Source organism: Helianthus annuus, chromosome 13 (assembly GCF_002127325.2).
Source record: "Helianthus annuus cultivar XRQ/B chromosome 13, HanXRQr2.0-SUNRISE, whole genome shotgun sequence".
In the NCBI taxonomy this organism is placed as follows: domain Eukaryota; kingdom Viridiplantae; phylum Streptophyta; class Magnoliopsida; order Asterales; family Asteraceae; genus Helianthus; species Helianthus annuus.
In genome coordinates this window covers 171,673,749-171,685,899 of record NC_035445.2, presented here as the reverse complement: position 1 = coordinate 171,685,899, position 12,151 = coordinate 171,673,749, and the positions used below count along the sequence as shown (strand labels likewise).

General features: G+C 36.9%; 1 protein-coding gene across 1 annotated transcript; it reads left to right on the top strand.

Moving 5' to 3' along the window:
• The first annotated feature begins 4,594 nt into the window (after nt 1-4,594).
• On the top strand, nt 4,595-10,894 carry LOC110900361 (putative disease resistance RPP13-like protein 1). Its single transcript, XM_022147240.2, has 7 exons — nt 4,595-8,748; nt 9,083-9,481; nt 9,549-9,593; nt 9,714-9,799; nt 9,904-10,014; nt 10,127-10,444; nt 10,531-10,894. The coding sequence occupies exon 1, from the start codon at nt 4,621-4,623 to the stop codon at nt 8,203-8,205; it is 3,585 nt and encodes a 1,194-aa protein (XP_022002932.1). The 5' UTR covers nt 4,595-4,620; the 3' UTR covers nt 8,206-8,748; nt 9,083-9,481; nt 9,549-9,593; nt 9,714-9,799; nt 9,904-10,014; nt 10,127-10,444; nt 10,531-10,894.
• The last annotated feature ends 1,257 nt before the right edge of the window (nt 10,895-12,151 follow it).

The following is a 12,151-nucleotide window of genomic DNA, read 5'->3' as shown; positions in this document are numbered from 1 at the left end:
TTTTGGTTCTACTAATGATGTTTTGTGTAGGAATTTCGAGCGGATTATGCAGGATAAATTTGAGATGAGTGCTATGGGGGAAATGACCTTCTTCTTGGGCCTTCAAGTACAACAAACGGAGTCTGGGATATTCATCCATCAGACTAAATATGTTGGTGACATCTTGAACCGGTTTCAGATGTCTGATGCAACGCCCATTGGTACCCCATTGCCAACGAATCACGGAATTAATCCTGACTTGAAGGGAGAAGCTGTTAGCCCTTCAATCTATCGCGCTATGATCGGATCTCTCATGTACCTAACAGCATCAAGGCCATACATAATGTACCCAACGTGTCTTCTTGCCAGATATCAAGTTAATCCAAAGGCCTCCCATCTTGTAGCTGTTAAAAGGATTTTTCGTTATTTGAAGGCGTATCCTGACACCGGTCTGTGGTACCCTAGGGATAATAACTTTGAATTGGTAGCGTTCAGTGATTCTGATTTTGGCGGATGTAAAATCGACGGCAAATCCACAACGGCTGGATGTCAGTTTTTAGGAAATCGCCTAGTTACATGGCAGTGCAAGAAGCAGACATGTGTTGCTACATCAACATGCGAAGCTGAATACATTGCTGCCTCAAGTTGTTGCTCCCAAGTCCTTTGGATCCAACAACAAATGCGGGACTACGGTTTTGAATTCCTAACTACTCCTATATACGTTGATAATTCTGCTGCTTTAGATATCACTAGAAATCCTGTGCAGCATTCAAAGACCAAACACATCGAAATCAAATATCACTTCATACGTGATTGCTTTGAGAAAAGGCTAATTGATGTTGTTAAGGTCCACACCGATGACCAACGTGCCGACTTATTTACCAAAGCTTTTGACAAATCTAGATTTGACTTCTTATTATTGGTAAACGACATTAAGGTCAAGCAAGAGTAAAACCAACATCGGAAAATCATTTTTGTAAATATCTTTATGTGTTTTTAAATTTCTCTTAGTTTGTTGATTTTAGGGGGAGTAAATCCGAAAATCTGAAAATCCAAAAACATCGAAAAATTTCAAAAATACAAAAACAATAGAAAAACAAAAATGAGTTTCCTGGCGAGCAAAAGAGAAAATGATAGTACATCAGTGGTCTATTCAAACCTCTTTAAACCTTAAATGAAAAACGATAAGCAGCTCTATATAAGATGTATCGGTAGGCTCACAATCATTTTAAAGTGTGCAGGGTGATATAAATCTTAATCGACTGAAGATCAGGTGGGAACCATTCATTGGCATATGGTCTTAGTACCGAAATTTCGTTTGATAGATTGCCGAGGTTCTGAGATATTCGGTCTTTATGCTGCTTATCATCTGGGTATCATGGTTGTATCTTTTACCGAAAAATAACGGGGACGCAAGTCTAGATCTTCCATGATACTATACATACGTGTACATATTGCATACTGCATTCGACCTCAATAAGTGATAAACAATCACATGTCCATATCAAATAAGTGATAAAATATCACATTTATCCGGGTGTCAAGTTCGTCTCTCTGCTGTACGGAAGTACTGACCTGTTCACGGACTTGCACCTGTGCCCTCATGCATACGAAAATCAAGTTCCTCATAAATAAGTGATTCTATCACATAGGACTTGTTTTCAAATCAAAATAAGTGAGAATCTCACACCATATACGGTCAAACAGATGATAATCGGTATACTCACCGGTAAGATGAACTCTCGTGCATACCTTGATACGGGAATGTGTCGTGATGTGGATGAACACCGGTCGGGAAGTATAAATCATACCTTAACGTATCCCCTCGCCATGATTACATCTGATAAGTTGAGTTTAGGTGGACAACATACCGATAATTGTTATAGGATGTTTATCTTAATGTTAACTAATAGAACAACAAGAGTGTTTTGGCTTGACAGTACACTGATATGATTCTCTTACCCTCGAAACTCGCAAAAAGAAGTTTGTATATATTTATTTACTGCTTTCAGTCTTTACATTTGAGAAATACAAAAATACCAAAAAGATTTTATTTCTGCTTTATTTTCGATCGTACGATGTTGGAGCTCAAGTCTTCGTTACCTGAAATCTGAACGAAAACCGAAATGACTAAATCTTCATAAACGGTCGAAATTTGCATGTTTTGGAAGTTGAAATCTAAAATTGATAAATTTTATTAAACTTTCAAACTGTCGGACGGTGTTTGATTATGTCATGGTCATACGTGTGTCATGTGTTTATGTTAACTCTATTCCAAGCAGTTGTTCTCATTATGCGTTTAGATTTCTTGCATGTGCAGATTCTAAAGGCTAGGAGAACATGGTCGATGACAAGCTTTGGAATGAAGACACGACGTGAAGGCACTCAAATGATGAAGATGATCGAGTTGCCGCTGGCCATCATCAACACCTCAAGGATCTCACTTCATAAAGATAAAGTCTTTTCACGAGCATAACTCAAGGGGGAGCTTATGTTAAGGGGGAGTTTGTCAACACACTTCCTACATGATACGGGTAGTTTGTTGATACACTCTCTACTTTCAAGACGTGAAGACTTTGAAGATCCTCCGACATTGAAGACTTGGAAGGACATCAGAGTTTTGGGAACTCGAAGACCAAAGACCGTCAAAGTTCGAGACGAGTCTACAACTATAGAAGATAAAGACAAAGCTACAGCCAAGGGGGAGTTTGTTGGTGCACTTGTGTCTGTACTTTGTCTGTATTCGGTCTGTATGTAAACGATGTCCTGTTTAGTCCTGTAAGTTGACCAAGTCAACCGTCCTCCTGGTTTGACTTAGTCAACAGTCGAAAGATGTTGAAAGATGCTCTATGTCGAAGGATAAGAGGTCGAAGGATTATGTGGATCCTTCGACCTCATCGAAAGATATGATTCGAATGATAGACCTCGAAAGGTGATCTTTCGAGGTCATTGATGATCCTTCGAATACTTGGTCTTCGATAGATGATCCTTCGGACCATCTATCGGGTCCTTCGGAATCCTTCGGACCAGACATCAAGGGCTGGGTATATATATACCCATGCAGTGTTGAGTTTTAGACAGATGCACACACCGAAAGAGAGAGAATTCTTGAGAGCATCCTGTCCAGAAAACACACACACTATTTGAGAGTTTACATGTTAGATTTGTAAACATTGTGCTTGTAACCGAAACCTTCATTTGCATTAATACAAGATTGTGTTAATCGGTGAACCCGTGTGTGCTTGTGTTCATACTTGCTTAATCCCGGTTTGCTTGCTAGCGTGGATTCCGCACTTGCTAGTAAGTTAGTATAACAAGGTTTGAGGTTCGTCATCCACCGGATAGGGACCTACAAGTAGGATTAGAATACTTAAGGCAGAAGTTATTTGGTCCTATATATAGTTTTCTGATTAATAAAGATATTGGAAGTTCGCCAATTCTACGTTATTGTATTCCTGGCTTGATCATCACTATCACTAGGAATAAAAAAAGAAAAAGAAAAAATCTGCTAATATATTGATTACAAAAGACAAAGGACTAACCAATTATTGACATTTTGTATGTATACAATTGGTGGTACTTACTTTACTTGAAACATATCAATGAAAGTAAGATATCTAGATACAAAAGCCATGGTCATAAAATAAAGTAACATAAAAAAGAAAAAAAGTTACTGAAAAAGCAATGCATATGGAATTCCACTGAAAAAGCAATGCATAAATAAAGCAAGCACTAACAGCACAATCTTTTTTACAAGAAAAATGCTATTCAAAGCAAAATGTTATAACTTCCATAAATGTAACGTAAATTTATTTGTAAGAATTATAATATTAAAAATTATTTGGATCTGTTGTGGCTTTGGGTAAACTATATAATAAACAATCCAACGGAAACTCAGAAATCGAAGGGTGTATCTCTGCATGTGTTTTATAATCAAAATGTGTTATGGCTGTGTAACAAATACAATCAAACAACACATGCCGAGGCTCGTTGGTGGCCAATTCAGAGCTAGTGGTCAGCAAATCCCTCGGACATCCTTGATAACCGCGTAGGGGCCAAAATAGCTTACTGGGCCATGGCGGGCAATTGGTTTAACCTGAAAAAACTAAACTAAGTTGTGAATTAGATTTTTGTTTCAGTTCCTAACCGTTTCCGAATTGTGGTTTCATTTTGGGTTCCACAAATCTTGGTTATTCGGACAACGGAACCGAACTTAGATGAATAAACGGAATGATAACCAATACTGAATCAAATAAACCAAATAAATTGGTTTAATTGGTTAAATTTGGTTAAGTTAGATATATATCTAATTCGTTTCGGTGCGGTAATTATCAGATACCCAACCAGAGTCCCTAAGAATTTATGGATACTCCAGTGAGTGTTTACACAACCGAAGCTGTGAATTTTTTTAATTTAAATTTACTTTCTTAACTTACTTTTATCCTAAATATAGTTATAAAATCAATATTAAGGTTCACATGTTTACACTGACAAGCTGGCATTATAATCCATAAAATATTACAAGAATACAAGTTCATTACTGGTACCCACTCATTTTATAAAACCATTACTTCAATCATATCTCATCTGCATTTTCTCTCATACAAACCAACTACTCTCATTCCCAGTTTACCTTTAACAATGGCTGATGCTGCTACTTCTGCTCTTGTCAAAGTCATATTAGAGAAGCTTGCGGATGAAGCCTTCAAGATGTATGTTCGCTCTCAGGGGATTCACTCCGAGCTGGAAAATCTGGGGAAAGAACTGTCCCAAATCCAAGCTGTGCTTCATGATGCTTCTGACAAGGAAATAAAAGATGAAGCTGTTAAACAGTGGCTCATTGATCTCCAACACTTGGCTTATGATATCGATGACGTACTTGATGATGTGGCTACGGAAGCCATGCGTCGTGAGCTGACCAAGGAATCAGAAGCAAGCACAAGCAAGGTAAGAAACCTCATCGTCCCAGCTTGGTTCACAAAGTTCTCACTAAGTCATAGGTTGTCTCCCAAGATAGATGGTATTACCATCGAGTTACAGCGTCTGTATAAAGCAAAATCTGATCTTGGTCTGATTGTGAAAGACGAAAACCGGAAAGATCCCAATAGAGGAAACGAAACCTCTTTGCTAGAATCTTGTGTTGTTGGACGAGAACGCGAGAAAGAGAAGCTGCTTAACAAGTTGTTGGGCGATGACCAGTCATCTAAGGAAAATTTTAGCATAATTCCCATAGTTGGAATGGGAGGGGTTGGTAAGACCACTCTGGCCAGACTTTTGTATAACGATACAAAGGTGCAGGGTCACTTTCAACTCCACGTATGGATTTGTATTTCTGATGATTTTGATATATTTAAGATAAGCAAAACTTTGTTTCAAGCTGTGTCTGGGCAAAAGAAGGAGTTTGAAGATTTAAATCAGCTTCAACAGGCTCTTACGGAGCAATTTAAAGACAAAAGATTTCTACTAGTTCTTGATGATGTGTGGACTGAGAACTATGACCATTGGGAAAAGCTAGTGCGCCCATTATATTCAGGGGCTCCTGGAAGTAGGGTTATCATGACAACTCGAAAAATTGAACTACTCAAAATGCTAGGTTTTGATGATCTAGACCTGGTGGAGAGTTTGTCATCTGAAGATGCTTTGTCCTTATTTGCTATGCATGCATTGGGTGTTGATAGCTTTGATTCATACCCAACACTTAGGGAAAAGGGTGAAGCTATTGTGAAAAAGTGTGGTACTTTGCCTTTGGCTTTAAAAGCAATTGGAAGGCTACTGAGGAAAAAAACACCAGAAAAATGGGATGACGTCTTAAATAGTAAAATATGGGATTCAAAATATGTTGGTGATCTTTCTGCAGATTGGAAGGTGATTTTTCCAGCCCTTATGTTAAGCTACCATGATCTTTCTGCAAATTTGAAGCGGTTGTTTGCATATTGCTCCTTGTTCCCTAAGGACTTCTTGTATAACAAAGAGGAGTTAGTCTTATTGTGGATGGCCGAAGGGTTCTTAAACCAATCAAATGCAACCAAGTCACATGAAGACTTTGGCCAAGATGATTTTGAAGCATTGTTGTCAAGGTCCTTTTTTCAGCATGCACCTAATGATGAAACTTTATATGTGATGCATGACTTGATGAATGACTTGGCCACATTTGTTGCCAAAGATTTCTTTCTAAGGTTTGAGAATCATACGGAATCGAGGAAGGAAGCTGTGACAAAGTACCGTCATATGTCAATTATTTATGAGAAATATGGAGTTTACAAGAAATTTGAGCCATTTAAAAGAGCCAGAAGTCTGAGAACATTGTTGGTAATAAACTTAGGTCAAAATGATCGCTACTGTTTCAATTCCAGTAAGTTTTTCATTGACTTACTTCCTCAGGTGCCACTATTAAGGGTCCTTTCTTTGGGTGGCATTGATATAAGTGAGGTACCAGATTTCATTTGCAGTTTGAAGCACTTGAGGTATCTTAACTTGTCTGAAACCTTGATCGAAAACCTACCAGATAATATTGGTAATCTTTTTAATCTACAGATATTGATGGTTTGTGGATGTTATGAATTGACTAAGTTGCCTAAAAGTTTCCTAAAGCTCAAAAATTTAAGGCATTTTGACTTTAGGGGTACTGCATCGCTCAAGAAGCTGCCCTTGGGGATTGGTAAGCTGAAAAACCTACAAACTCTCCCCAAGATCGTCATCGAAGAAGAAGACAGTGGCTTTGCTATAACCGAGCTTAAGGGATTAAACAATCTCCGTGGCAAACTTTCCATTGAAGGGTTGTGCAAAGTGCAAAGCAAAATGCAAGCACATGAGGCACAATTAACTCTAAAAAGGCTTACTAAGTTAGAGCTGAATTGGGGAGAGGGTTCTCAACATGGAACACGTCAAAAGGAGGTTCTCGAAGAGCTGAAACCTGATAGTGAATGGTTGAAAGAGCTTGCAATTAAGTCATATGGGGGAATAGAGTTTCCGAAATGGGTTGGGCATCCTTCTTTTCATCGGTTGGTTGATGTGTCGATAAGTGACTGTAAAAACTGTACATCTCTACCACCACTTGGGCAACTACCCTCACTTAAGGAGTTGTATATAAGTAGCATGCCTAATGTTAAATTCATAGGTTTGGAGTTTACCGGCACCAACCAGTTAACTTTTGCTGCCTTCCCTTCACTTGAAATACTAAGGTTTGAATATATGAGCAGCTGGAAGGTATGGTTAACCAGTAACGAGGTTTTTGATGCAGTGTTTCCAAGCCTTCGGAAGCTTGAGATCTTGTATTGTCCCAAGTTGATTGAATTCTCACCTGAAACACTACCTTCACTTGAAATCCTAAGGTTATATATGCGTGGGTGGAAGGGATGGTCAATCAATGGCGAGGTTTCAGCACTTTCACGCCTTAGAGAACTTCATATAGGTAGTTGTTCAAAGCTTATTGAACTCTCACCTGAAAAACTACCTTCACTTGAAATTTTACAGTTTCAAAATATGTTGGGATGGAAGATATGGTCAACCAACAATGCAGTTTTTCCTTGCCTTGGTGAGCTTTATATAGCAGATTGTCCCAAATTGGTTGATGTCTCAGCTGAAGCACTACCTTTGCTAAAGGTTTTAAAAATTACTAGATGTGGTGTTGGTGTGTTGAGAAGTCTGGTTCGGGCAGCTTCATCAATTGCCATGTTGCATATGAAATCTATTTCAGGGCTAACATTTGAGGTGTGGAGAGGTGTTATGGAGCTTCTTGGGGGAGTTGAAAAAGTAAGAATTGATGAATGTGATGAAATAAGATTCTTGTGGGAATCAGAAGAAGAGGCGAGTAAGGTTCTTGTGAATATAAAGGAATTGACAGTATTACGTTGCTTTAATTTGGTGAGTTTAGGAGAGAAAGAAGAGGAGGATAATTTGGGGGGCAGCAGCCTGTCATCTCTTAGGATGTTGACGGTAAGTGGTTGTCAAAAGATGGAGCGTTGTTTTTGTCCACATAGCATTGAACGTTTGGATATTGGTTATTGTCGTTCACTTACATATGTCTCCTTCCCAACATCAGCAACAGGAGGAGGGCAGAAGCTTAAGTCACTTCATATACGTGATTGTGTGAATTTGAAATCAATCATGCAATTGGGTAACTTCGTTTACCTCACTGAGTTGTATCTAAACAACTGTCAAAGTCTTGAGTCATTTCCCGACCTCCCACTGCCTCTTCTCACCCATTTGAAAATAGAAAAAATGTGAAAGCATGGAGTCATTTTCTGCCCTTCAGATGGCGAGTCTCACCTTGTTAAAAGAATTGACAATCAAAGATTGTCCAAGTATTGATGCTTCCTGTCATGGTGGGTTATGGCCCCCCAATTTGTGTTTCCTTGAATTAGGGAGGTTGAAGAAGCCCATGTCGGAGTGGGGCCCTCAGAATTGTCCAACTTCCCTTGTTAAGCTATGGTTATTTGATGAACCCTGTGTGAGTAACTTCAGACAATTGTCTAACCTATTCCCTTCTTCTCTTACTGAACTTTTCATACGAGAATTTTATAAACTGGAATCGCTTTCAATGGGACTCCAACACCTCACATCCCTTCAACATCTCACCATTTCCTTCTGCCCAAAGGTGAAGGATCTACCAGAGACGCTGTTACCTTCACTTTTGAGTTTGGAGATCATTAGATGCCCAAAACTGAGAAGAAGATGTGAAGGAAGAGGCTCCCACTACTATCCCCTCATCTCTCATATCCCATTCGTCAACATTTGTTATTAAAATACCTTCATACGTACAATACACAGGTACATTTTTCTTAAATAACCTTTGACTCCTTTTAGTTTTTGATGTGTAAATTATATATTACATTTTGCTTTTATTTAAACATCAGATATTACATACTATGCTCATGGAATTGCAAATAAATGTTTTTTTTTTAATCTTAAAAAGTCAACTTTTAAACTTTCTTTGCAGGTTTTACTCAACATTTTTTTATGGATATATCAAAATTTATGTGAGTTGGAAAGAACTAAAGGGGATGAGGATAGTATGTAAAATTTGATGTAGGATCACATGAGAAAGTCATAAATGCAATTAAATGAGTCTTGAGTTTTAATCTCATATGAAATTGCAATGCAGGATACTAACGCCTGCTTGTCAATATGTGTCTCCCACTGAAGCAGCAGTTTGATGATCAAAGAAGAGGAAGAGTGGGTACCGCCTTTCGGAAATGAAATTTCATATCCGAAATAGAAACAGGGGATAAAAGCCCTGACATGGGATCGGAACAATCGGTAGTCCCAGAGACAGGTGTGATCAAGGACCGTTCGAAAGTTGGCGAGGCAATAATCACCAGGGATTTGGATTTGGATGATGTCACTTCTGTTAACGATCATCAGTGAATTAAAACAAACAAGTCAAAATTTAGAAATTCGAAATGAAACGGGTCACGGGCTTGTTGAGGTGTTGAGTTAAAAAGTCTTTGCTGCAAGTTGGTGCTCTGATACATGTATTCAACCTTCGCTATACACCTTCCATGTAAGAGATCATTACATAATTTTACAAGTCTTTGTTTATACGGTTAATCCCACTTCTGTTTTTGTAGCAATAGGTAACAATAAGTGTATTAATCTGCAACGGCGGCATAGAGGTAAGAGTGAGACACACTTTATTTAGTTAAATAAACCGTTTCTGAATTAAACAGAGCAAATATATGTATGAATATCGACTGCAATCATGTATCTGAATTCCGAACTGTTAGTGATTCCAGATAATGTATATCAGTCAGTAGATACAAACTACAATCAGAGAGTGAAAGAGGCTCTTCAGGAGCAAGAAAGAGCTTCTTCAACCCAGGTTTGTTTGTTTTTAATGTTTTTTTCGATTCGAATCTTAAAAGGTCAACTTTTTTTTTTTTACTTTTTTGCAGGTTTTACTCTGTTAACAATTTTTTTTTTCAGTGAATCCCAAAGAAGACAACACTATTCAAAAATGGAGAAAGCATGGTTTTGTGAAGCTCCGATTTTAGAGATTTGACTTTGTTAGTAATAGGTCAAACTCACAAAAATAAAGTAAGTTTTATTCTCATCATGATTAAAAAGAATTGAGAAATATCTATCTTGAGTCATGTTACAATTAAATGTTTGTAAAATTAATGTAATTGTTTGTTTAATTGCATTGCAGGAAACGAAATATAAAATGAGTCTTGGCAGGATACTTATGCCTTCTTGTGAATATGAAAGAGAATCGGGGGATAATGCTGAGGAAGCTGAGTCGTTAATGAAATGAACCAGTGAAGAGAAGTTGAAGCAGGGGATTTGGATGGCGTCATCAAAAGAAGGCTCAAAGCATGCTTGATTCTCCTGTTTCGATGAATACTATGAAGGAATATTGAACGGGTTAGAATTTAGCAATTTGAAATGAAACGGGTCACGAGATGTTGAGGTGTAGAGCTAAAAGTCTTTGCTGCAAGTTGGTGCTCTAATACGTATTCAACCATTGGTAGTTTGCTAAAGTTGACTTTTAAGTTGTCTGTCAACCATTGCTTTCGATTGCCGTTTAATAATAGCCTATCCGCAACTCTGCAGGTATCAAAAAACTATTAGGAATAAATGATGGATGCGCGGTTCATACTATGCCGGTTTAATCTGGGGGATTGATATTAAACAAAGAGTCACAAGAACAATGAGCTACACAAAACAATATCATGAAAATTGAATGGTTATACTGCTGCAATATTTTAAGAATTTTGGGTTTTGACTTTTGAAGTTAATCATGCTACCTTCCGAGTTCATGATGGTCTTGTTGTAATCAATAGTATACATTAAACTTCGGTGTCAAACAATGATATCTCTTGTCGATTTAACTGCTTCATACTAATGTAGGACTTGGAAGTTAAGACAGTTTGACTTAAAAAGTCAAATTGTTCGGTGCTTTTTTATTGCATTTGCAGAATCAATATGAACTCCATAACACAGTAATTTTCTTATTGATAGTATTTTTTAGAGCTAAACGTATTTATTGTATAATCCCTTGGACATTTATTCATTTTGTCACGATTCTGAACTTGGAGGTTAGTCTAGTACCTAAATGTCAACTTATGAAACAAATTTCCACAATTCAGAACTTGTGACAAATTTGACACTTTTCCTATTTTATGAAGAGAAGTTGTTATGGAATTTAGTGAATATTAATCAATATTCGTTGTAATCTAAAGATTTCACGGCAATATTGGATTTCAAAATAATCTACTTCACCTTAAAGTCAAACATATCAAGGATGCTGTTTTTAGCAAATCCCACAACTAACTTGAATTTTATGACAAAACTCGATCAACCCTGTTATTATCCAAAAGTTATTGTAAATTTCAAGATATATTATCAACTTTGGATTCGGTTCCATAGTATGTTTGACCTAAAAAAGTCAACCCTAAAAAAGTAATCAAAACAGCAACAGTACCATGATATTATTATTAGATAATTGTAACATATTACAAAGACTCACAAGAACACATACATAGCCTCCTGATTGAATGGCTATACTACTTCAATTTTGATCTCAGCAAGAAAAAGGACCATGATACACACTCTATCTTCTACATCATCATTTTGAACGAAACATATGATTTGAATCAAAATTGAATCAAAATTGTTTTATGTTTCTTGATTATATCTCAAATACTTGAAAGAAACATATGATTTGAATCAAAATTGTTTTATGTTTCTTGATCGATATTGGTATTTGGGGTTTATTGAGCTTAAGTCATTTATAAAAAAATGACTCAAAATTGTTTCTTGATGGAAGAATAAACTGAATTTAGTCTGTTATGAAGACAGGTTGTTTTTAGTAATGACACAAATATAGCTTTTTAAGTGTGTATATTTTTACCGTTTTGTATGTCAGGTGAACTTATTTTTAATAAAAGTGACATGGAATGCAATTCATCAAATACTTGAAAGAAACATATGATTTGAATCAAAATTGTTTTATGTTTCTTGATCGATATTGGTATTTGGGGTTTATTGAGCTTAAGTCATTTATAAAAAAATGACTCAAAATTGTTTCTTGATGGAAGAATAAACTGAATTTAGTCTGTTATGAAGACAGGTTGTTTTTAGTAATGACACAAATATAGCTTTTTAAGTGTGTATATTTTTACCGTTTTGTATGTCAGGTGAACTTATTTTTAATAAAAGTGAAATATAAAAT

Excerpts from the sequence above, each read along its gene's own strand:
- LOC110900361 (XM_022147240.2), top strand. The coding sequence starts at position 4,621 with ATGGCTGATGCTGCTACTTCTGCTCTTGTCAAAGTCATATTAGAGAAG.